This window comes from Calonectris borealis, chromosome 19 (assembly GCF_964195595.1).
Source record: "Calonectris borealis chromosome 19, bCalBor7.hap1.2, whole genome shotgun sequence".
Taxonomy (NCBI): Eukaryota; Metazoa; Chordata; class Aves; order Procellariiformes; family Procellariidae; genus Calonectris; species Calonectris borealis.
In genome coordinates, this window is record NC_134330.1 from 10,118,422 (window position 1) to 10,144,850 (window position 26,429).

The 26,429-nt window shown below is 44.4% G+C and overlaps 1 protein-coding gene across 1 annotated transcript in view; it reads right to left on the reverse strand.

The window, feature by feature from the left end:
- Positions 1-26,429, reverse strand: part of CASTOR2 (cytosolic arginine sensor for mTORC1 subunit 2) — a 124,260-nt gene that overhangs the window by 50,964 nt on the left and 46,867 nt on the right. Inside the window, exon 2 of the mRNA XM_075169016.1 lies at positions 7,424-7,494. Coding sequence (XP_075025117.1) covers positions 7,424-7,494 — 71 coding nt within the window. The remainder of the gene's footprint in view (positions 1-7,423; positions 7,495-26,429) is intronic.

The following is a 26,429-nucleotide window of genomic DNA, read 5'->3' on the forward strand; positions in this document are numbered from 1 at the left end:
CTAAGGTCACAGCATTTATGAGATGCCAAGGTGGAGGAAATCCACTTCCTCGTCAGGTCACGAACTTGAGAAAAGTATGGCTCGAGCCTTAAAATAGGTTCACAACTAGCAAAGTTTGGGAACTGAGGGTGGAATGCTTTCAGCCTTGGGAAAAGGGGTTCATTCCCCTGCTGTATCACTGATCCCTCAGCTCTCCCTGAGCTTCAGTTCTCCACCTGTGATCGCAGGGTAACAGCCTCATCTCTCACAGGGTGCTCCATACAAAATGCACTTAAAAAGCAGAGTAAGATCACAAATTGCAGTCCTACCAGCACTTACAATACACAAATGCTTCAAAAAGTCTTACAGAGTATATTCAGCCTTGTCCCTTCCTCACCACGGGGTGCACCGTTTGCCACCCTGGCAGACTGTGGATAGCTCCAGATAGGGGCAAACAATGAAAGCCACCAAATCCTCCTAAGTCCTGCCTGAAAAAAAAAACCCAAACCAAACCCAAATCCACCAGTGGAACATCACGCAGATGGTCAAATGCTGTCTAGTGAAACAAATAAGCAGGGCTGCTACTTCTCTGTTGAGCTGCATCTTGCTTTTAGAGACCAACCTAAAATGTCAGTGAATCATTCCATCATTTCAGCCAGAAAAGCTTTTTTAGGTCCTGCATTTATGAGAGCGAGTTGATAAGAGTGAGCCACGGTATCTATCTGCTCATCTATGTCAGACTTTGGAAAGTGCGAGGAAGCAGCCAAGACGTAATACATTTACAGGAGGAAATGATGGCCAGTCAAGTGGTTCAGGAAGAGATGTCTGGGCTTTCTCACCACAGGCTGTGAAACAAAAATAGATATCAATACACACCCATCTGCTGGAGGAAACAGTGAAAAATATGTATTATTTATGCAGTATTTCTTTAAATAGGAGCAAGCAGAGAAACTGGACGAAAAGACTTCATGTGGCAGGTTACAAACATAAGGAATAATATGTGCTATGAAGATTTGCAAACCCACTCAACATACGAGCTCTAAGGAGAAGCTAAAGTGCTCCTTTCTCCAAGGTGACACAAACCAGACCTTGGAATATTACGTATTTCTCATCCTTCCCTCCCTTCCCCCAAAAGCTTTAGCTACCAAACCCTACTGCCTCTCGGGAGAGGGCAGAAGTCCCAAGTAATCACAGTCCCGCAACACGCTTATCGATCTGTATCAGCATATATGCATTGCAGGAAAAACCTTCCCAACCAAGCACATATTTCTAATTAGCCAGTAATCAAATCCTCATGGTTTTAATTTGAGTTTAAGTCATTAATACCACGTTACTTAAAAAACCTGAAAACCACAGACACGGGGTAGTCTGGCCAATACAGAGATCCAAAAGAGAGAGATTGTGCACGTGTTTAATAGAGAAAAACATCTTCTGCCTAGCAACCAGCAGGCTCTCCTGGCGGTCCAGGGGAAGGAATTCAGCACTATAAATGTCAGCAAGCAAATTAAGCCACCGTGCCTGAGATACAAAGGCCTAGTCACTGGGCAATAAAAAATTAAAAGGAAAAATAGTTATAGAAGAAATATTCAAAAAAACCAGATGCATCTATTAGGTTGCTTCCCTCCGTATCTTTAAATAAAGTTACAGATTGCTCCCAGCTAGATGGGTTCTCTGCTTGCACTTATTTATAACACGATTTCTTGCCCATTTTATATACAGGATGAGAGAGAGGACACTGAAAGCAATTTACCATTTTGATGTTATTGAAAAAGGGACTCAATGTGGTACTAAAACATATGATGGTCCTGAATCCAAGGTCAAATAGGGAACAGGTTGTCCGAGGATGACGGCTATCAAAACAAAGCCAGCAGGAGGGCTTTTTTTGTTTTTATCCTTCCTTTTTATTAGAATAAGGTCAACATTTTATGAATTCTGACAAAATCTCTCTGCCACTCTAACTAGTTGAGATTTTTCAAATAGTTCCATTATTCTTAATGTACTGGGCAATTTATTGTGAGGTATGAACTGAGATTAGGAGCCTTCTCATTCTGGAAACTGTGTAAATGCATGAATTTCTGGCCTTGGAGAAGTTACTATCCATACTGGGCAGCCACAGAAGGTTAAAGGAAGGACTGTCACCTCCATCTTGCAGATGAACCTCAGTGTGGGGAGACCGAGAGTCTTGCTCTATGTTCACACAGGGGATTTGCACCAAAGATGGTATTTCCCACCGCTGCTTCAGTACTGAAATCAAATTGCCCTTCCTCTCTAGTTCCAATCCAGAAAAGATCAGTCAGGACCTAAGGTCTGCTAACGGCAGTGACCAACACAAAATGGGCTTGGCAGTTCTAGGAGAGAGAAGACCAGAGTACGTGAAGGTGATGCGTTCCCCTTACTCAGCCCCAATTCCCCTGAAACTAGAATATGCATGTTTACCAACTTGGAAATCACAAGGGTTCACTCCTCCCTTGGCCACAGCATTTGATTTCTTTTTCCCTTCCCTGATACCTTTCAAGTTCACTGTCTACAGAGGAAGATTGCATACAAGGGACACCAACCAAGTGCCAAGGCTGGGAAGGCAGCGATCTCACTGGAGATGGTAATGGTATCAACTTGGAAGTGGTGGAACAATCTTCCATCTCCAGGACAGCTTCACCTGGGTGACAGACCGTCTCAGACCCCATTTATGCAGATGTTCATGGAGCAACTCAACAGCTGCCAAGATCACAGAGGAGGCTAGGTTGGGGCAGCAACAGGCTAGAGGTTGTCCCCCCTATGGAGAAAGAAGCCTTCAAACTCCATCGACTGCCCTGTAAGTGGTCTCAAAAAGGGAGACTCCTCTTTCCATCATAAATAGGGCATAAACTCAGAAAGTAGAACTTGTTGCCTTCTGGGTGCAAAGAGACTATCTTGCCATAGGAATGATAGTACAGAGGAGCTCCTTTTCCCTTAGCACATAGCCAGGTCCCAGGGGTGGTGATTCTGAGAAGGTCTTTATCAAAGAGTTCGGCTTCGTTTCAAGTGGATGCAAGAGAAAGAAAAAGAAACAAAGAAATACCTGAGGGTGAACTGTAGCCATCTCTCACCTCCATGCAAATGGACCAACTTACATAGATGACACTGGATGGGCTCTTCCTTCATTAGGCTTGTGGAGAATAAAGGTGGTTGAGGGAGAGTGTTAGTTCTTCACTTCACACTGTGCTGTGCAGTTAGAGAAGTGCTGTAAAATGGAAGGCTAGATGGATGGCATTTCATTGAAAGCTACCCAAGCAGACCTATCGCTAAACCTAGTAGTGGACTTCCAAGAGAAAAAAAGGATGAAAAGGACTGCAGACAAACCAGCTGGAGAAACCAGGAACAGAAAAGGGACAATTAAAACAAACCAAACACCCAAACTGCCCCTCTACCTCCAATAAAAGGCTCTCTAGATATATGGTACAGAAGCTGTTGGGAGTGCCACTGGGGGAACACTGCTACCCCCAAAACCCGTTACTTGATTCAGATGGCATCTCCGGGACAGGATTGCAATGTCAGCAACTGCTTCCCGGTGCACATAAACAGGGTTTCCGAGAGCATGGCTGTATGCTGGCACGTGCTTTCCTTTCGGTGCGTGAAAGCTAAAGCCTTTGATGAACGCAGGCTGCTGGAACCAGTGAGACCACAGGCTAAAAGCTCTGCTGGTGCAGCTGCCCAGAGATGGGGGGGGGTCTGTCCTTGCTGCCCTTGGAAAAAGGGACGGACTATGGCAGAGAGCATCGGGCTATGGCATATCTGCACCATGCACAGGCAGCTCCCGCTTCCAGCCAAACCTTGGGGAAAAAAGCAAACCGAACTCCAACAAATATTGCTGTATTTCAGGGAGCAGCAGCCACTCGACTTCTCTGCCACGCGCTGGCTGCACAGCAGGTGATAAATGCCAGGATTTCACACGGCTGTCCAAGCACCCCCGTAGCTGAGACACTTGTCTTCACGCAGGAGGGCCCATGGCCAAACTCCTTCTGCTAATTCATCTCAGTATCAGCCACGAAAAGAGCTTTCTGTGCACTGTCCCCCTGCGTTATTTGCTGAATAAAATTCTTCCTCATTAACAGGCCAAAGCCCAAGAAACGGCCACTGGAACAAACAAGGTTCTGTGCAGATATAATCCCCACCTCACTGCCGGGGAATTAAAGCAGAGAATTAGGCTGTAGCGGTTCCCTTCCAGCACGATGAATGCTTAAGCAGGTTACGGCTTTGCACTGCAGACGTTTTCTGAGGAGAAGAAATAATGACTTCTTTACCAGCCCGACTCACTTGCTACTCTCAGTGAAAAACAAGCCTAAAGATTATTTTTTGACAAAACAGTTAAGAATGATTACTGCATGTCAGTATGTTTGAAGCGTTAACCTTGTTGAAAGTATTTCTGCAGCCTGTTCTTTTCCCTTCAGTGCTGTTTGTGATACGCAGGAGAAGGGGCCTGGCTAACTTGAGGGATGCCGGCGAACAGGACAATCTGCTCCCTGCTGCTACAGCAAAAATTCATATAGGTGCCTGAGAAAGAAGTCCTAATTTTCCACACAGAAAAGTCTGCCCTTCAGAGACTTGCATTTAGTTTGTTAAGCACTGGAAGAACAAAAGTTACCTGGAGAGGAAAAAAAAGTCACTTCTTGCTGCTGGACTTGCTACCTAAACTGCTCACCAAAGGTGAAAATTTACCCTGCAATTCTTGAGCTGACCCTGGCACTTGGCTAGCCAGGTCAGGAAGCAGCTGATCCCCTTGAGGCAGACACGATTGGTGCCGTCTCGCAAGAAGGTGGGATGCTGCAATTCTTCCAGATTTTGATCGTGTTCAAGTCCCTGGGCTGATTACACTGTGTACAACGGCCAAGTGAGATTCCTCCTCCTACGACATTTATAGCCAGATTGTGAGGGGAAGCAGGGAGGGAAGCAGAGCCCTTTCACTGTTACAAGGCATCCCGAATTCCTCCAGACCGTGAAAAACGTACGGCATACAGAAATGAGGAACAGGGATGGAGCAACAGCGGAGACTGCCGTCAGGGCTAACCCTGCGGTGGTGACAATTCAGAAGGAAGAGCATGGGCTGGACACAAACCCAAAGGGCACGGGGGTTGTGTTAGGAGAGTTAGCGGGATGCAGAGCATACAAGTCTTGCCAGCAGATCATCAGTTACTAGCAAAGAAAAAGTGATGAAGCTGCCAGCTCTGTGACACTACTACCCATGCTGGGTTTTGCACCTGGCTTCCACGCCATGCCACAGTAGAGGATGGCCTCAGCATGCTCCTTCCTTCTCCTGCGCTGCCTGGAAGGTGATCTTTTCTCCTGCAAAGCCCTGCTTTAACACCCCAACTGCACGCGGTGTATTTGGGAAAAAAAAAAAAAAAAAGGGATGTTAGATGCTGCCAAAACCATAGCCCAACGGAAGCTACCTGGGTACCGTAACTCTCCGCAGTAAATTCATGTGCGTATGAGAGCCAAGGTAACAAAGTCACAAGGTCCAAGCAGAGAGGACTGCTGCTTTGAAGTGCAGCAGCACTGTCTGCTGCACAGAGATAACCCGGGGCACCAGTGGGACACGCAGCTCCTCGGGGACACTGGTCTGGCTAGACCTGGCATTTGCTCCAAGTACAACCAGTCCACAGTGCCACACAACCCCCCACGCTGATGAGCAAAACCACTGCTTGAGCTTACTTGTCTTTCAAGCTGGAATAATTTCCAGAGAGATAAATAGCAGCGTGGCTGCTAGAATCTGTACGGGGGTGGTTGCAATCCAAACTTGCCACCAGTGATTGAATTGAGGAATCTGTCTTGTGCCAACTGGGCAGAGAAATGAGTGCCACAGGTATCACAGGCACAGACGTGGTGCTGCAGATGAGCGTGCCCCTAGCATGGCACATCTGCAGGGACAGCACAGTTCAGTGACACAGACTCCCTCCTGAGAATGGGAATCTCCGGCTTTCTTGCTCTGCCACGTGCTGTGGCCCTTGGAAAAAACCCTTTTCGCCTCCTTTGGTGACTTCTCTCTTAAAATGAAGCTCTTAAAGGGAGGTTTTGCATCCTACTATTATGGCGAAACCAAATTTGAATCAATTTCCCCAGCTACCACCGATAACAAAAAAGGTGATACTGCCAATAGCAGTGATAAAATTTTTGCGCATACGCTCCCTGAAAAAATGCAACAAGGGACATTCTGGCAGCAGAATCGTATGTCACCTCCTCTTTTGGGAGCAAAGGCAGAACACGTGACGTACACCTTCAGCCAAACCCCACAACTCCCAACTTACAAACAGCAATAGCTGTGAAGATCCATTCACCTATTCTCAGCCTAGTGATTATTTTATGAAAATGTCTAGCCACTATTGTAGTGTTCTGAGATGTGATAATTTATTCTATTATATGTTTATGAGTACTCCTGAAACAGAAAGGGGAATAATTCAGCGATGCTACTGATTGTAAAACTTTGACTCTGTACTAAATAAAGATGGTACAGTTTCTAATTTTCTCCTTAGGGTTTGGATATTACAAACACATTGAATATTACAGTGTCACAAGTAGCTACTCGACAGTTAATTCCTATTCAGGAATGAAATCCTCTTTTTTTCATATTTCGTATTTTTAATATTTCGGTAAAATGTGTAGACTTTTAATTCCAACCACAGAAAGCAGCAATTGAACAAAAGTAATAATAGCTGCACAACACTTCCTCATTCCGTCACCTCAATAACACTGCTACAAACAAAACCTCCCCACACGATAAATGGTATTACAAACTATTTCCATCCCCAAAGCCAACCCATTCTCTCCATCAGCACTCGCCCAACACCAGGCGTCCGCAGCTCCCAAGCACATGCCAGCACCTTCTCTGACACACAGCCGACCCCACCTTTGACATGGGCAGAGAGAGACCTTCAGCCACCATGGGCAAAGATGGCACGGAGAGAGCTGGGTATAAGAAAGGGGGATAAATCACAGCTTTCGGTGGTGAGCCAAAGGAGCCGATTCGCAACTCCACAGCATTGTGAGGGTTGTGGGGATGATACAAACTACTCATCTTCAAGTGCTCCTTTTAAAGAGAGAGGTTGGATGAACAAGCTGGAGACACAAGATGTAGTGTGCTTGTGGAGCTTTGGGGACAAAGGCCAGCTCATTTTAATATAATGATATACAGATGGTTTTGCTTTTTCAAATATGCTTAAATTGCTCTTTAAGACTTGTGCGTGCTCTTCTCCCGACATTAAAATATATTCATGTTCCATGTGTGAAACGCCTTGTACAGCAGAGCAGCAGAGACAGTACGCTGAAGTGATCAAAGCACCTTTCATAGCTGTACTACTAGCGCTGACAAACAGACCTGTTTTACAAATGCTTTGGTTTATAATCGCAGCGAGAGATGACATGTTCATCCACCCCCAGGTTGGATACCGAAGTGGCACACGCTGACACTTACCTAGGAAGCCCTCTTCATCCACAATGATGGTGTAGTCCTCTGGGGTTTCCGTGAGGCTGAAGAACTTGCACCTGGCAAAGGCAAACAGCAGGAGAATGTGATTAGCTGCTGGACTGAGCGGAGCCTGGTCTTCCACCTAAAATGGAGATCCTTTCCCACCCAAGCTGTGCCGGAGGAAAGAGTCACGGTCTGGTGTGTATGGAGAGGCCTGAGGCATTAACAGACCTGGATTTTATTCCTGGCGCAGCCACTCACGCTGCGTGACCCACATTCCCTGCTGCCTGCCTGTGCACAACGGAGCTGGTAAAACACTTATTATTTTTATGACTTAGTTACTTTTCTTAATTACCATATCCCTTAAGGCTTCCCGTCACAGCCCAGGACCTGCTGTATTGCACTGACACAGAGCAGAAGGCTTTGCTCACCGACTGATCACTCCAACGCCCTCCAAAAGCCTTCCCATGGTTCACACATGCACCCGTCTTCCCTATTTACCCACTGAAGTTTCTTGCCTCATCAAGGTTTGACATCTAATCTCTCAACCAAGCCCCAGTATCTCTTCTTACTGCTTCAGAGGCTTTTCCCACCAACAGCATCCCAGTTCCCTTTGCTGGTCCTTGCCCCTTCCCTCAGTAGACGCCTCCGCTGCCTGGGGAGCTCCAGGTGAAGTGGAGCCTCCCCTACACGTGGGTAGGGGCCATCGAACATGAGACCGCAAGGTCGAGCTTCCCCCCCTCAATCTCCTCTTGCCTCTGTTCTGATCCGTGCTCATCTTTTGACACCGCAGGCCATGTGCCGCGCAGCCTCTCCGTCTCATTCAGCACTGAGCACAATGTCACCTCTAACATGAGATACAGAATAAATGTGACATGGGGCTCTTCCACTGTAGACACACAAACCAAAAAAGCCTCAGCCTTAAGGTTCAACGCCACATATAGTTGAAAAGTATTTTTTCCCTGACACACCAACACACGTACAGCAACATCTACTAAAAAAACCCCAAACTTTCTCCAGTTTCTCTCCAGTTGGTCCCCAGCAATGGCAGGAAGGTTTGCACAACATTTTGCAAGCTCGTGTTCACCTTCGCAGAGCACGCACTTGTGGAGCACCAGCACAGCGCTGGCTGGCTCCCCCGACCCACGCAGGGCTCCCGGGGCGTGCCAGAGCACGTGGACTCTGTTTGCCACCCAAAGCACAGGAGAAATTTTTCCCTCTAGGAAGCTAAATTGGGTGCAACAGGAAGAGCCTGTGTCTATAAGGGCCAGAGAGCAGGATTTCACAGTTACACTGTAATACTATCAGATTTATCTGAGGCAACCTACAGAAAATACTTTAAATACTGGAAAAAGAAAGATTGTTGTTAAGGCCCCAAAATTTCACAGTGTGTTCACAGTACAGTTCCTGCACGGAGCACAGCTCAGCAGGACTCAGCAACCAGGGACTACCAGGACTTCTCAGCACTGCTGAGCATCTGTGTCCCAAAGTCTTCAGGACTTCTGGAAGCCAGGAACCCCACACTGGTGGCCCAAGACATCAAAAAAATGGAAGCATTCACTTGATTAGAGAATCAGACTAAAAACTGGCTTCAGCATTCTTTTGACTGGCTGAAAAGGACAAAGATTGCAGCTCTCCCCTCCAAAAACAAGAGGGAGAAAAGTGAGATGGCTGCTGCCCTCACCCCCGCTCCCCAGGAAAACTAGAAGAAACAGCAGGCAGTTCTGTCAGTGATCTGCCTTGTACCAACAGGATTTCATGTAAATGGAAAGTATCAGACAACCTGCCTTTAGAGACTCGTCCCATTTTCCTAGAAGCATCAAGCACGACACTCTCCCTCCTAGCACAGACGTATCATTACAAAATACAGAAGTGGCCCCACCACAACAGAAACCACAACTTCATTATTTTGTGTCATTGGTAATAGCTACTGTGACAGCCACGTTTACTAACTCAGCTCTCTCCAGGAATAGTGCCAAGAGAAGCAGAAAACAGTAGCGGCCCAAATTTTTTACTCTCACTTCTTAGCTGCACAAGGATGCTACCTGTGTGATGGGTGATCCAAGGTGGGTAAAAAGGACTTCTGGGATGCTGCTGCAGGTGGCTCCCAGAAGGTATAAGTATTTATTATTTATGATGAATTATTTAGGATTAATTCCCTGGAGAAGTCACCGAAATAAAATTCTTTGCTATTACTACCCCACCGAGCCACATACATGCTGACTAGGGAGAAGCTAGCAGTCTTAAAGGAGGAAACATTAATATTTTAAAAAAAAAATAAATCTTTCCTTATCAGCGACAGCATTTACGGAGAAATTTTGTTCCAGAACAGTAATACATGTCTGTGTGCACACACGGACCCCAGCAGAGAAAGTATGATTGTGACAGATGCCATTTTCTTAGCACGCATCTAAAAGTGATGATATTTACGGGATACGTACAGATGAAATCCCATAATTGCTGGCTCAGAACGCATGTCAAAACCTCCCATCTTCATATACCAGCTCAAAGCCCAATCCCCACCTCACTGCAATTCTGTAAAAGGTCAGCAGCGTAGAGCCATCTGAATTTAAAAGCAAAGTCTTTTCACAGCACAGAGAAGACCAGCGGTGCTTGTGGTATACATTCACTTTGTTCAAGCCAATGATGCATTTGTTTTCCCAGGGAAAAGCTAAAAATGAAAAATTGGAATTGCAAACATTGTGTGATAAAATACGGCATGGAAAATTTTCTTACCATCGCATGCTGTCAAAACTCAAGTCCTCACCCTAAAACCTGTGCCTCAGCGTAGATACGTAAAGATCTACTTCCACTGTGAGTGCAACTCAAAACCCATGTCTTGAATCATCAGTGACAGAAGGAATGCAATGTCGTACTTCTCTGCTGCACTATACTACACATGCCTCTTCCATTCAAGTTATTCCAATCATTTCTCTTTCCTCTTACGCCAGTTCTCAATAAGCTGAATGCCAACAGCATCTTCTATTATCACATCAAAGCCAAGAAAGGAAAAGAATTGCCCTTTAACCATTTTGAGACATCAGGCAAACAGTATTTCTCTAGGTACGTGCGGAAAGCATGTATGTAGGAAGACAATATTTTTAGTTTCCTAATAGCCAAACCTCGGATAGATTCTTCTGGATTTCTGCCGCCTTCGTATTTCAGCACATTTCCACTTCAGCACTGTTGCTGACTTCGACTGCCTGACAACATATGTCTTTTTCTGGCAACGCAGCAAATGTAGACCAATCTATTATTAGATTAGATCTTTGAAACTGCAAAGCTTACACTGTGTATGGAAGTAATACCCAAGCTTGCACAGAGCAGGAAAGCATGTGTAGGATGCAGCAACAGCATCATTTCAGTTTGCAAACAGTACTCAGGTCTCCACGAGAGAAGAAAGCAGGCAGGAGAGCGTACTGGTTGGCCTCACTTGCAGGTCCACACCAGAAGTGTCTCCTCAAGACGTTTGGTTCCCAGGCCTGCCTAGATCACAAGGGCGATAATACTGGAACGAATGCGACTTCTTCCATGGGTTCTGGGTCACACGCAAAGCACTCGTTTGTGGGAATGCTGCTATGGGTCATTTGAAAGTACAGCACAGATGATGGTCTAAGGAAGCCACAAGTCCTATCTTCTCATTTATAAGGAAACTGCTTAGTTATGTTGCCTCGGCAGGGTAAAGTGTTGCAAAGCTGTTTGTTCTATGGAACAGCTCCCTCCCAGAAGCCCATGGGCGGCTGGCCTCCCCACATCTCAGAAACCATGGCCAAATGCCATTCAGAAGCAACATAATGCCTAAAAGGCATTCAAATGCGAAGTCTGGAGGTAACCCAAAAGTTTGCAAAGAAGCCGTTGAACTGAATGAGAATTAAGAAGCAGCAGCAGAAAGTTGATCCGAGTGAATATGAAAAACATAATTTGTTGGGTTTTATTTCAGGCTATCTTCTCATTTTAGATGAGAAGGGATTTGTATGCTTCACTCTGTACATTATCATGATAATATATATTCTTAGTACAGAAAGACAGTCTCATGCTAATCATCTAATTCTTGCCGATCTTAACTTCTTTGCAGTTTTATAAATAATGACAAGAGGTGGATTCTAGTACGACATATTGTGAAACGTATTTAGGAAAGCAGTAAAGAACACTTGTGCTGTTAATGCGTTTTGACATATTTGTGTAACATGTTAAATACTTTACACCATCTAATTACAAGACTATACAGTCAAATGGCACTGAAAATTGCAAACAGTGAAATGGCTGGTGTTTTCTAAACAGCATATTTGTTTGTTCGCCAAAACACTTTGCCATCTTTTTGGTGAGACAGATAAAACACAGCTTAGCTGAACTCCAAAGGCAAAAAAAAGCCCCTTGCAATAGGTGTCAGTTGACTTTCCACTCAATGCTCAGATCAGAAAGCGGTGAGTTCACCTTTCTTACAGTAACTTAGTTCTGCAGCCTGATATTAGAAGGCTGCTATCCTGTTAAAAGGAGCGTTATTGTTCGTATGAGCTGTTTAAATAAACTCTGCACTGCCGTCCCTACCAAGGGAAACACTAAAGATGTCACAGCACTGTTCGAAATGGTCAAAGGACAGCGGCAACATTCCTTCCAGTCATTAGTTGTGCTCAGATCTGGGACGGAGACATTAGCAAATACAATCAGGGACTGCCTAAAGAGTCACTGCGATAGCAGAGTTTGGTTCATTACAGAAAGTTAATCATTTTCAAAACCAACACAGAACAAAACTAACAGATTTGTGGCCAAGGAAAGCAAGTATTCATGAACAGACATAAATTCAGGGAAGTCCTACAGCCTGTGCTATGCCAAAACTTCCAACAGGATAACCATGATGGTCTTGTCTAATCCATAATAATAATAGTGACAGTTTGGGCTACAGATTACATTGTGTGAAGTTAAAAGGCGGGACCTTCAGTCAACCCCTCTCCTTGCTACTTTTGTGTAGCTGGGGAAGTTATCTAAGCCTTTATTTAGACTTTGAGACAACAGGAGCAGAATAATAGAAAAATGATCGGCACCCTGAAAGAACAGAAATCAAGACAAAACACAAAAAGGATGACCTGCAATACAGAAAATTAAATTAAAAAAAAAAATAAATAGATGTGGATGTGCTGAAGAAGATACTGATCTTAAGTACAGCCTACTGATAAAGCCAGGACACATGGCAAAAATAAACAAGGATTATTCAAAAAAATGCCAGCTGGGTGTCTACTGTATTTGCCTTCATTAAACCAGTGTCAAACTGTGGTTCAAGCCTCCATCAGAACAGTTCCATGTGGTCTCCCCATGCAAATCAAATTACTGCTGCAAATGAAAGATTAGCAGTAGCTTGAAACAATACCGACTAGTAATTCTGATATGGTTTCTATTTGTCTGGAGTCAGACTTGGTCAGTCCAGACTTCCCAAGCTGCAGATTAAACAAAGCTACAATATACAAGAGTTATCCTGCAACATAACCACAGGAGATTTTTTTTTGGTTCTATAGACACACATTTGGGGTTTATTTTGTATGACTAGCAAAGCCCAAGTCACAATGCTTTCACTAGTCAAAGCACAGCGTTTGCAGTATTACTTTCTAAAACTGTTACTTGGGATACTAAAACATATCTTTCCTTCATTTGTCATGACAGCATTTTTTTTAATACTTCCTAAAAAAACAATTAGAAAGCAACATGCAACTTGGCTGGTTTATTTTTCCCCCTTCAACAGACTTCCTCCATCGTATTTAGGAAGATTCTGTAAGAAAATCTGTTTTATCTCAACTTATGTGTAGAAATAAATTCTTGCCAAATGTGAAGAGAGAAGCCAAAACTATATTGAAGTAGTAGTAAGAAAATACACCACATGAAGAAACTAAGGCATGTTACATGCTGGAATGGAGTGGAAAGCTCAGCTCACTGAAGGAAACTGAGAGAGATGAAAAGGTCTGAGTCCACCCAAGGGCAGCTCCCTCATTAAGCCACTCCATCTGATGAATGTGAACGACTGAATGACGCTGGATTCCCATCCCAGCACGACTGCCAACAGGCAAAGAGTCTGTGCTGCTTAGCAAAGATGTACTGCAGGAAATATAAATGCAGTTTAAGACCATGCAAGTGTTACTGTGCTCATCTGTTATTTGTCCATTGAAGGAGCTAAATACAGAGATTTTTTTTTTTTTTAATGAACTCAATGAGACCAATACACAATCCAATGACTTTAGGTGTGGACATGCTGAAGTTAACACATCCTCTATACCCAAGACTTGTCCTGGGCGTGAATCTGTAGAATAATTTACTGACCTGATGTAATTAAAAGTTATTCTTAGCACAGATTTTTCTTCCCGGGTCATAAATTATTTCAAGTGAGCTCTGCTGTGCAATTTTTACTTGGAACATCACCACTCACCACCCATATTAGTGAATGGGGCTGAATCAAAAACCTGGATCTGAACTTGACTGCTCTGGCCGGTGCCCAGATGATGCAAGTGCCAGGTGCTTGGCAGGAGTCCTTCCTTCCACACGCTGAGCAAAGTCACCCAGTTACCTCCAAATGGCTCACTTGCACTTTGAGACTCCAGTCTGCAAGGCACCACGTAAGCATCCTCAATGATAAGGGTGCAAAGCACAAGGACAGGAACCCGCAGCAGATCTGCACCCATGCTGCACCTCTCTTCACACAACCACAGGGTGTCATTCCTGAGGTTTTAGCATTCTTACTGGATATTTAGCAGTACTGGATACTGGTGCTCATAAGGATTTGGTGGATACAATGTGTCTGAAAGCCTATCTGGTGCTCAGAGAGGAAGCAGCTCTTGATCTAAAAAACCATCCATTATAGCAACATAATTTCAATTTTCCTGAAGGAACCTAAAAAAAAATTAAAAAAAAAAAAAAAAGAAAGGAAAATGGAATTACCTCACCTCTATTTCTCATTCATCATTTTGTTTTGTCTTCTCTGCCATCTTACTTCCCAAAAAGGGGCAACAGAAGTTGAGGGAACAAGTTCTTGATAAATCGAAACTAGGAAATCACTTCTTATAGTTTCAAGTTGAAACACTTCCTTTTAGTGTGAACTGAAATAAAAAATTGCATGCCAGCAACAAACATTTCATGGAAGGCACTATTCCATTTTGACATAACTGAGCCCCTCAAGTTCTTAATTCCATAAAGAGTTTTCACTGGTTAATGCCTTCCGCTTGGGAAATGTTTCTCTTGTGCAGCAAATGACAAGGGGGATGGAAGAAACCAGCAGTCCTGGTTCAGAGTTGCAGACAGGAACAAGATCCTCCACTAATCTTAAAGGTAAAAAAAAATATTAGAACAAAACAGCGTTTCGATTGGTATATGCTCATGCTTCCACTCCTACGCTCTCTTCTCAGGCCTTTGAAACTGTACTGTGTTTCACAGCGTGTATGACGGCCACGTACACCTTGCTTACGCTTACCCTGGAACCACAGGGTTCTCTCTCTGGCCGCACATGTTGCATGCGCTACAAACGCTGCCGTTGGAGCAGGTTTAACAATCCCATCGCATTAAGTGAGCCACGACAGACCCCACCTTCCTCTTCAGCAGCCGTAGATGAGCTGCACGGCATAGTGCTGGCCTTTTCCCATCTTGGAAAGCTCATTTTTATCATCTGCTTAAGAAACACAGTAAGGCAGGACAGAGGGCTGGAGGAGGAGAGGAATGAGAGGAAAGAAATGCTTTCGGTTAGGTCTCACTTTCCCAAATACTATTTGAACTTTCTAGATTCATTATGGGCAAAAAATTCAGGTGTCAGACTAGCTGCTTTTCTGCTTGAAAGCAGACATCCCTCCATGCTCTAACCACTGAAGACAGAAAACAGAGGAGAATTACTAGGTTGTTCATCTTCCGTTATTCTCACAAACTTTGAAAGCTGTTGCTTAATACTGCCTGAGAGGTACTAGTTTTCTTTCCTGTCATCACGCAGTAATTCTGAACCCAAATTCGTCAGCATACAGGTGAACAAGAACAGAGTGAACTATATATCTTTGTCCCTTGACTGTACGGAAAACATCAGCATGCTTGTTTGTAGGGAAACACAGCCGTAGACTCAGTAACAGGCGCTCCTCTCAAATCTCAAAACGATTTCCTATTTTTCTCATAACACAAATTTGGCAACTTCCAAGTTCTGCGAGAATAATAATTATTAGCTGATTTTGCCTACCTGTCTAGAAGTCAAAATCACTAGGCTGCTCTGATAAGGGCAGGCAGCAGGCAAAGTTGAAGCCACAGCTTCCCTCACACCTTGGGATTTCTCGGCACATGGCACCAGGCGGTGGCAACTGGGTGTCCGGCTACACCTATGGTCAGTAACTTTGCAGGGTCTTTGGTGGGACACTTGCTATTCCCCCCAGGAACGTCCTGGTGTGCATTCAGAGCTGTTCGGCAGCTGGGTGGTGAGCACTGGGCACCTGCCTGGGGTCAGCACGGGTTATTATGGCAAAAGCTTTTTTGCAGCTCTGGTTCTACGGAGCTCAAGGCAAACTTGTTGGAGCGGGTCCAGAGGAGGCCACAAAAATGGTCAGGGGGTGGAACACCTCTCCTATGAAGAAAGGCTGAGAGAGCTGGGGTTGTTCAGCCTGGAGAAGAGCAGGCTTTGGGGAGACCTTATTGCAGCCTTTTAGTACTTGAAGGGGGCTTATAAGAAAGATGGGGACACTTTTTAGAAGGGCCTATTGCAACAGGACAAGGGGGAATGGTTTTAAACTAAAAGAGGGTAGATTTAGACTAGATGTAAGGAAGAAATTTTTTATGCTGAGGGTGGTGAGACACTGGCACAGGTTGCCCAGAGAGGTGGTAGATGCCCCATCCCTGGGAACATTCAAGGTCAGGTTGGACAGGGCTCTGAGCAACCTGATTGAGTTGAAGATGTCCCTGCCCACAGCAGGGGGGGTTGGACGAGATGAGCTTTAAAGGTCCCTTCCAACCCAAACCACTCTATGATTCTATTCTATGAAACGGAGCACAGCTCTAAAACCGGCTTTAACAGGCTTGCTGTTAAGCCTGTGAGGAGTGTTTAAAAAACAAGCCTTGCAGGGTCATTGAAGCTGACATGCCCAGAGAGCCCCGCGACACGGGCCAGGCGCGGAGCGATGCCGGGCACACCGAGCACACATTGCGAGAGTCACAAGGTGTGAGACAAGCTCAGATACTCAACTCTTCCCAAGTCAGCATTCATCCTGGGCTGCCCCTTTTTACCAAACGGTGCATAAATTTCTACTGATCTAGATGGTCTTACATAGCTCTAAGTAAACACTGACAGGGTGACAATCTGTTTGCATTGCAGGAGAAGCACTGAAGCATGTTTGCAACAGAGGCAGGTACGACGTGTCAGTGCTGTCCCTGATCTAGCAGGCCATCCTGCCAGCTCATAAGCGCTTTTTTCCCCCAACCGTTAACGCACATCAGGGCTGATGTTGAGCTTTCACTAGAAGGAGCCTCCCTCGGCTTGACTACAGACTACAGCCCTGCTTGCAACTTAAGAAGTTCTACTTGCAATAGAAGAGGAAATTAAGTGAATTTAAGCCAAGAAGTCTAGTGAATCCTGTCTTCATGAGTTCATGGCTTTCTGGTTATTGGGATATACAAGCAAAACCCAGTTATAGGAATGGGTCTTGCATAGACTTGGTTTTGGGTCGCTAAAGACACTACATTCCCCAAAAGGCAAAGTGCATAAAGAAAGCAGATTTTTGTTCTGAACACTGAAAACATGGATGACTAAATCTTCTTCCTCCAACTGTCACTGTTGATTGACCTGACTCTGTATTATAGAAACTCAGCTTGAAAAAGTGAACTTTCAGGGAAAGCCATCTAATGCAAATTTGAATTCAGGAGGAAAACAAAACAAACCAAAAAACCAACAACGAACTTGCAATGTTCACAGAAATATAACCAAAAAGAGCCCAGGATTTATTAGCATGGTTTTCTGAGTTAAAAAGAAACGTGTTTTCTGTCCATGCAATTCACTGCATATAACCCAGTTAGTGGTTTGCACCGACTCTTCCCAACTCTTCCGACTTCATCAAACCCAACACTAGCTTCACTTGCAAAACGGGCAAAGGGCAAAAGCAGAGGATATTTTTCTCTATAGAAATCTGCCTTTAACACTATTATCTGAAAGAACAGCAGTAGTGTGTCTCTATATCACACAAGACTCCAATTAGGATTGTCTCGCTCTGTCTGTATTCAGCTTTTCACTGTGGGCTCTGGGCAGGTTTCTGTAGCTCCTGGGCGGTGCAGAGCCGCAGAGGACTACCAGGGAGTTGTGCAGTCCCGCAAAGCCAGGAGACGGGTAAAAAAAAAAAAATTACTTGTCACTTCACGTCAACGCGAAATACTTGGAGGCTTAGCACCAGATAAAATGAAGGAAAGTCAAGCGAAGGCAGAGGGTGAGCCACAGCACAAGTGACAATGCCACCCCCGCGGCAGGAGGGGGTCTCTCCAGGAGCCCCGGCAGCGCGGCACCGCCAGCAGCGGTGGTATCAGAGCCTTGAGCGCGGACCGGCCATGGCCGTGCTCAGCACTGTCGAGGTGACCTGCTATAACCGCTAGCGGGAACCAGAATAACCATTAACAGGCAGGAGCAGCAAGGAGGCCTCCCCTCAGCCCAGAGCACGTCAGGGATAACAGAATACTGCCCACGGGGCCCCTTGCACATTCTCCTCTGTTAACCTAAAACCTGTATGTAAACAGATTTTTTTTTCCCCCCTTCTGCCCCTCCCAAAAGATTTTATTAGGAACAACTGTGAGAAGGGACTCAGACCCTAGCAGCATGATCGGTGTCACAGCCCTCGGACCCAAGAGACATGAGAGCAGCCGATAATAGCAATGTTCAAAAGATAAAGCAGCCTTAGATAACGCGTTCCGCCAGTCATACAGCCACCGACGGGAGGGCAGTCACCAACCAGGCTGTGATCACCAAGCCAGATCCCGTTTTAGAAGTGAAAGCACCCCGAGACTGGTTCCGTTTCCAGCCTCCCTGCCCGGTGGGATGGGTGCAGCTCTCTCCCAGCGCGCAGGCAGGCGGTAACAAACCTCCTGGGTTACAGGACCCAGCCCCAAAGGCTGCAGGCGCGTCTCCATGCGCGAGGAGGTGAGCAGGGGAGGCTGTGGCCATTGCTGCTGACCTAAGCAAGGAAAGCTCTCTTCCTTTTAGGCAAACCCATAAATTACACCAGGAATTCTTTTAGTCCGCTAATTTCGATTGCAATGTCTTTGGATTTACAAATGGGAAAATGAGGCAAGACTCTTACCCACTTAAGAAAAAAAACACCACAAAACAACAAAAAACCAAAAAACAACACACACCAAAACTGCCAGGTTATGTTACTAGCTCCAGAGACTCTAATCTAACACCTTGCTCCCTACTGGTCCTAGGGGCCAGCCTATGACTCAGTTTCCATTTCTGATACGGGTCTAAAACCATCCCTGTTGAGATGTATGGGGATGTAAAACCAGACCAAGCCTCATCATATTCTCATTTATTGTGCTAACGGGAACCAAATGAGCATCTCAGGCATCACTCTGCTCATGTTTTATTGCTGTTCTTCCTCCAGCTTTTTTTTTTTGAACCAACATATCAGAAACAAAGCAACAGAGCAATAGCAAAAATGTTTGAATCCCCAAACTTGCAAAAATCATAAAATTATTTGCAGAGATGAAACTACTATCTGATGCATAGTGCAGTGCTGCCTGTACTAATTTCCTTCTCCAAGGATGATGGTAAAAGTGCACATCACTTCTTATTCAAGTCCTTTAATTTGTTCCTTTTGGTTTCATGCCCCCCCCAAGCATCTTTAACAATATTGTTTACAGTTTTATCATTGTTAATGGCAGGAAAGTAATTTTTCAAATCTCCATAGAGGGTCAATGAATGTTTACATCAAAATGGCAAGAGCTCTTTGCGTTGGGAGAGAATGCTGTAATCAAATCTCTGAAGGGGAAGTTGGAGCAGTAAATGAAAAGGAAACTTAGTTTGTGTGCATTGGAAAAGGATTCATTTATTATCTAACAACTAACTAATTGATCCATACACACCTTTTCCTCTTCTCTCTTTGATATTCCAGCCTGCCAACACTCTTAAAAGCCCATCTGTTGCGAGCCAACTTATCCACACAAGATGCAAAAGCAATTCTTTTCATTTGAAATAGCCCATCATTTATTTAAGCAGAAGGTAACTGTGCTTTAAAACTTTTTCTTTACAGCAGTAACGGTATCCCCTGATCACTGTCAGAGCTGAACTTACTTTCAGCACAAGAAGGAGAGGTGGTGTACAACACAGAATTTTCCTTAACCACAAAATTATCTTCTACAAATCAGAAACTGAACTGAGAAACACGTTACAGATGTGGGTGTGGGACCTAAGGTTTTCAGTTGAAAACAAAGCATGATTTAATGTACAACAAAGGCTTGTGAATACATTTTACCAACTGGATCCAGAAGGATTATCCTATGAGGACAGTGCAAATGCTGAGGAAAAAAAAAGTAAGCCCTGTTTCCTTTCCCCTTCCAAATCAGGCACTATACACCAATACTGGCAAGTCTCTCTTATATTATTCCTTTAATGCCCTCTGCTGCAGAATATTGACTTTGAAATCCTACCAACAATAAAATACAATTGAGATTTCCTAAGTGCAGTGCTGCTGCACATCCAAACCCAAATATTTGGGGTACATAGTAGCTATTATTGTGTTCAGCCAAAAACCAATGATTATTTTGTGGACAGCACTGAAAAACACAGACTGCAGAGCATATGCTTTTTATTTCAAAGATGGGAGAAACCCAGGCTCAACCCAATGGGGGCAAGAGGTTCTTACGATATTGCTCCAAGACACAAAAGAAGGAGGAAGAAACAGCAAAACTGTGTGGACTGGAATTGATGAACTTGTTTCCCTGCAGGAACCATAAACACAATTTTCCCAGCATGGGACATAATAGTTCTCCCACAAATTACTAAAATATATTTCCAGCGCTCAATATAGAAAGCTAGATGCACAAGAAATGTTTGCAGCTTCAATGCCGGCAGTAATTGAGAACATGTGTGGCAGGGGGATTGAAGGGGGAGGAGGAGAGAAAGCAAGCCATACTCCATCGAAACGGAGCAGCAGGAGAAACACATTTCAGTCCTCATCATTTTCAAAGAGCTTCCATTTGCAAGCGGGTCCAAAACCCCATGTTACAACTCCATCTGAGGGGGAACACTGTCTGTGTGTCTGCATGTCAAACCTAAATGTAATGCACATTAACAATTTAAGAGCTATTGTTGAGCCTGAATTAAAAAAAAAAGTTTCATCAACTTTCCTTTAAGCACAGAGAATGGGTTTAGTTTCTTGTATGAATTAAGGACACATTTACAGGAAAAGCTACCTTTGACTGCTCTCATTCTACCAGGCTCTGCTTTTGGGTCCTGTCCAACATGGGTATTAACTAGTCCAGCGATGAACAAGAAAAGCAGTATTTCTGTATTATTCTAGCTGATATTATGTGCAAAGTAGCATTGTAGATGTGCTTGTGGCCAGCTTCCCGTGAACCTGTAGTTAAGGTGTTTACCAAATCTACCACACTCAGAGGGACTGAAAGGAAGCTTCATTTGCTTCCTTTGCTAATGAAGCAAAAGGAAGCTGCTCTCCTGCCAATTCTCTCTGGTTTTTTGGATAAAGTTCCCTATACACATAAGCAAAGGGGAAAATGCATTTCAAAAATTTTATTTTAAGTCAGTCAATACTGACAACGCACAAAGTTTCAGCCTTGAAAATGCCAGCCAGTATTATTTTTAACAATGCTCTTCCAAAACGCTCTTTCTAAATCAGTCTCTTCAGGCTGTGAAGGAGGAGCCCACGGTAAAGGTAAAAGCTTCAAACTTCCTCCCAGCCTACCAGACCCAAGAAAAACATAAGAAATTATTCAGCAAGTGAGCATTACATGGCTCAGATTGAATTCCAGCTGCGAGATCAACACCCAAAACAAAAGCCAGAGCTCCTGGAGAAGCCAGTGCCTTCATATTTGGCTTTTGATCCTTTCAAAGTTTCAGCACAAGAACTCTCTCGTGCTCTCTGCACGGTACCTGGCACAATGAGGCTCAGACATTTCTAGGGAGCATGTGACACAAAAGTGTGCATTAGCAATACTGTTTTGTAAAGCTGTTAAGTTTGCTGCGTGATGAGAAAACAGCTGCTTAGAGCCAAGGATTCATAAACTCAATTTCCACCTAAAGATCTTATAATGCCTGGTGACTGAGTAATAAGGTGGTAGGTGAAATACAAAGTCAATAAATGGAAATTAATGCATACTGGGGGAAAATAATTTAAATTCTGAATGAAGAATGACAGGCTCTAAATGAGCTATTACCACTCAGGAAAGAGATTTTGGAGTCACCATGGGCTGTTCTCCGAAAGGGTCAAGGCTTTCAAAGAAGCTGAGAGAACAGGAGTAACCGGGCAGGGAGGAGAGAACATCTCATTACCCAAAGCACAAATCCAGCACATACCCAGCTGCCAAGTGCTTCATGATGAAACCATCCCAAGGCTACCAAATGGGTTGGAATTCAGTTGGAAGAAACACAGAGAAGGCGCCAAGGGTGACCCAAGGTGTGGACAACTGAACAGATGAGAACCGTCCAACTGCAAGAAGCAATGGCTCAATGTGGGATTATCGGAGAAGTTATTATGGCCAAGGTGATTAAAGAAGAATAATTCCCTGTCTCACAATGTGTGAAAGCGGGGCATGCAACGAAGTGATCTGAGCGCACAAAGTTTTCCATTTAAAAAACTGCATGAGAGGGATGGCCAGATAATAACACAAAAGCCAATGTGCACAGGGAAGAGATGGGTTCAAGGAAGAGGAAGTTCACTGGTGAACATGGTGCCCCTGATGAAGTCTTCCCTTTAGGACCTCTCTTACGCTTCTGGCTCTGGGAGGACGCTCCGGGATACGTACACAGGCCCCGTTTCGCTTCCCTGAGCAGCGCAATGGGAGAGACAGCAATGGGTGAGATGGCTCTTCGCTTTGACCAACCTTGTATTGCAAAGGACAGGGTAAGACAGGAAGATACAGCACGAAATAAAAGCCTGTGGGTCTCAATCCTTTTTCTTTTTTTTTTTTCCTTTAGGAAGTACTTGTGCAATTCTGGCAATCTCTGACACCTACCTCCCTTCAGGTTACTGGCCTGAGGGTCGAACGGCCCCAAACACACCAGCTGCAGAGCAAAGCCCTCTCTGTGTTATTGCACCCTCTTGGTCCTCCCAGGCATGTATCCTAGAGGGACTCTTCATGCTGAGTTGCCACCTTGGGAGAAATTTGTCAGCCCTTTCCCAGGGTGGGGAAGAGAGAATTACCAGCACTAAGCCGAGCTAGTTGTCTGGCTAAGGTAAATCAGAGCCCACCGATACAACCACTGAGAATTCCATGTTTCAAATCCCGATTCTCAAATTCATACTGCCGAGCCCATATGCCAGGATGGGTGAACAGGACGTGTGAGCCAAAAGCCAGGTAAAGCCTATTATCAAGATATACCCTCTTCTGGCACAGCTCTCACGGTTACTCAATTTGTAAAGCTTTTTTAGACAAGATGAACTGTGCTAGGGAAGGGGGATAGGACAGAACTGTATCAGGAAAAAAGTCAGCATTTCAGTAATGGTTTAGAGGTTTCAGCTACCAGAGATCACCATTAGCTGTCATCTTAGTCAAATTAAAAAGCACCTAAATGGCAGGGGTCTGCCTATGTTTTAAAGAAGTATTTAAAGTCTATGGGAACAAATACAATGCATTTAACATGCTGGGAAAACCTCTCCACAAGCAGACGTAGCAAGAAGTTAAGGTAGTTCTAAGTGAGAGCCTGAGGGCACAGACATCATCTTTCCATTTCCAATTGTCTCGGACTGCATAGGCATTTTGGAAGTGAAAGGAAATGCTGTGCCCCAGGCAGGTTTTAATACTTTAACTAACAGATCTTCTCCTGCCCTACCCTCTTTGTTTTAAATGTAGATGAATCAAGTGCAGAACCATTTTAAATACTAATCACCATTTCAGTTTATGTTTTACTGCATTGTTCATTCCCAGCTTCCCCACAGAGAAGGAGAAGAAGAGAAAAGGGAAGAAGAGATGTTTCAGTGATCGACAGAGTCCATAAACACGTTCTCTGGAAACAGCCAAAGATTGCAAAATGGCCAGGCCTTATAAAGACCCAACAGGCTGTAATCATCTATTTGTGTCCTGTCCTCACCAAGTGCTGTGCAGGATAAGTATTAAAATAGATTGAAAAAATTAAAGCAACAAAATAACAGCTGTCAAAGATTTACAGAAAATTAAAATTGTGAAATCACTAGCTGGGATTAAAAAAACATAACAAAACTACCCAATCTTTCTCTTGTAAGGGTTTGGGGAAGAACAAATGCTCTCAGAACAATACAAGGCTGCATCATCAAAAGACACCTCCAAAGTATGAGAATTTAATGAGTAATAGTCTTGGATCTTCCTCTGTGTGCAGTTGTGTTGAGGCCCACCAAAAATGCACAAGGGTAAGGCTGGGCAATATCAACCCCCTCCATCCTAGGCAGCTGCCTGGGAATACTCCTGACTTCATTCTTCCTTCCAACCAGTAAGTGGTCAAGTGGACACAACAGAAAATACGCTGTCAGACGTCGCTTCTAATTTTCATCAATAAAGAAGTTTAAACCATCAGATGACTCAAAAAGGGAAGATGAGACACCTCCAGAGAGGTCCTGAGGCACTTCAAGCACCCGAGACACCTGTGTGCTCATATCACACCGGCTGGGCTGAAAAGCTTCCAAGGGAGAGTTTCTGCTGTGGAAGAACGCAACCAGCTCAGTGCCCAAGAGCTCAAGTCTGCAAGGTCAACAGTGTCCAGCTCGAAAGGAAACAAGTCAAAATCTCAGTAAGCTAAGCCTTTAATATAAAAGGCTCTTCTGTCACCTCAGTTCTGTACTTACTTTTTAACTTAATTACCTCAGCAATATAAGATTCCAGGATAACACAGACGTAAGTATGTGTGGAACGTAAGTATCTATAGATCTAAGGGAAAGCACAGTCCTGTGAACTGAGGGGTATGCTTGAGGTATGTTAACAATCCGTTTCCACTCAAATCAGGATTTAAAACACACTTTACAGATACAGATGAGGATTCTCATTCATCGCCAGCATGAGTACTTTCTGCCAATGGTATTTCAAAACGCTTCCAACCACGATCATAAGACAGAGGCTTATTGGTTCATCTGGGTGAATAAGCTAAATTTTGCTTAATGCTTCCTGAAGAGTTCGATGAAAAGTTTGTTCTACTGGGGAACCAAAATCAGGATAAATGACAAAAACTTCAGGTGAGATGCGGCCCTGGACTTCGGGTAGTATAACGCAAGATGCAGAGATACCAATGACAGCTTATAGCCTGACTCACAATACAGTTCTCCCTTCTCCAGAGCCAGCAAATACTTGTGATTAGCACCATCAGAAAGCTCTCTCTTAGAAATATATTTAGGTCACAGAAAACACTTGAAGATACAAAACTAAGTACAATGTTGAACTAAGACAATCACAGGTGGAGTAAGAACTAGAGAACACTAGAGAACTAGTTATTGCTAGGCTGTGAGTGGACCCGATAGGGAACCGCTAAATTACTATTGTCGAGGAACAAAAGAAGAGGAGACTCTTGGAAAGGCACAATTCCACCTGGCTCCTATTTGCTGCTTGTCACAAGTAGACCTCAAAGCACTTTCTAAAGAAAGCCAGTATCAATATCGGGTTTTATTGCATCTCAGCTTCACAGGACAAAGCACAAAATTAGTAATTCTCTCTGGCTTCATACAGCCCAGACAGGTCTGAACATTTAGTGCTCTTCCAGCAAGTCCTCTACTAGAATAAACAGTTCATAACAGTTAAAGACCATTTGTAACCTATGCTGAGGATAAAGGGAGCACAGCCTTCGGCAACAGCCAAGACTTTGCTTTCAAGCCAAGACTTTGTTTTTTTCACAGCAGAAAGAAACAGGAACAAAACCACCAGGTATTGCTGCCTGCACGCTCTACCCGGTGAGAAAGCAGTGAGAAGATGAGAAAACCGCACGGTCCCACAGGAGAGCCGGGTCTGACCCAAACCACCAGCACCTCCGCATCCTCATCCGCAGATCAATCCAAGCAATGGCATAAAAGCTGGAAAAGGAAGGAATGACCTGAAAAATAAAATTCAGATCTGTACAGAGGATGAATATAAGATTTTTTTAAGCGTGACTAGGGATCTACACTTAATTTGGTCTGACGTGGTGCGCAGATCTGGCCTCCAGTAACCAGATGTCTCCAGCAGCAGTTTCAGGAGGTTCCTGCGAACGCACGCTGCCCGTGCTCCCGTCCCAGACAGCACTTGGAGGATTTGTAAGAAAACTGTCTGGAACCAGGACTTCACTGCTGGGGGGAACAGAGAGTGCAGGACAGCCTGGGAAAGGTAGAGCTCTCTTTCAATATGGACGACTTCTGTTTTGCTGAGCCCAAGGCTTTACTGTCAAGCTCACACTTTGAGATACAGTCTGCAGGCTTTGTTCTGGCAGCAATTAATTGGCTTAGTCACCATTTTTTTCCTGCTGTCGTTGACCTATGTCAGTAAGTAAACAACATGGGTTTTTTGATCAGACAAAGAGTGAGGGGGTGGAAGCTGCTCAAAGAACAGAAAACAATCATAAATGAACCTCTGATCTTAGAGGCTGTTATAAATCAAGAGGGGGAGCAACAGAGAAGGTGCTAGGAAACCCACTGGTTATTGCACAAGCTTTTCTTCTCTCAGTGCCAAGATTCAAATCCCACTGGAAAGTTAGGAACAAAACAGCCTTCTCCATGGCTATGACGGCGTGCCCAGTTGCCAAGCCAAAAGTCTTCTTTGTTATTCCAATTCAAGATACTGCATTAATGTACCTACATTATCATAAGCAAGCCCTCAGACTCCACTATGTCCATGTTAGTCCAAATCTAGAGCATTTGCTATT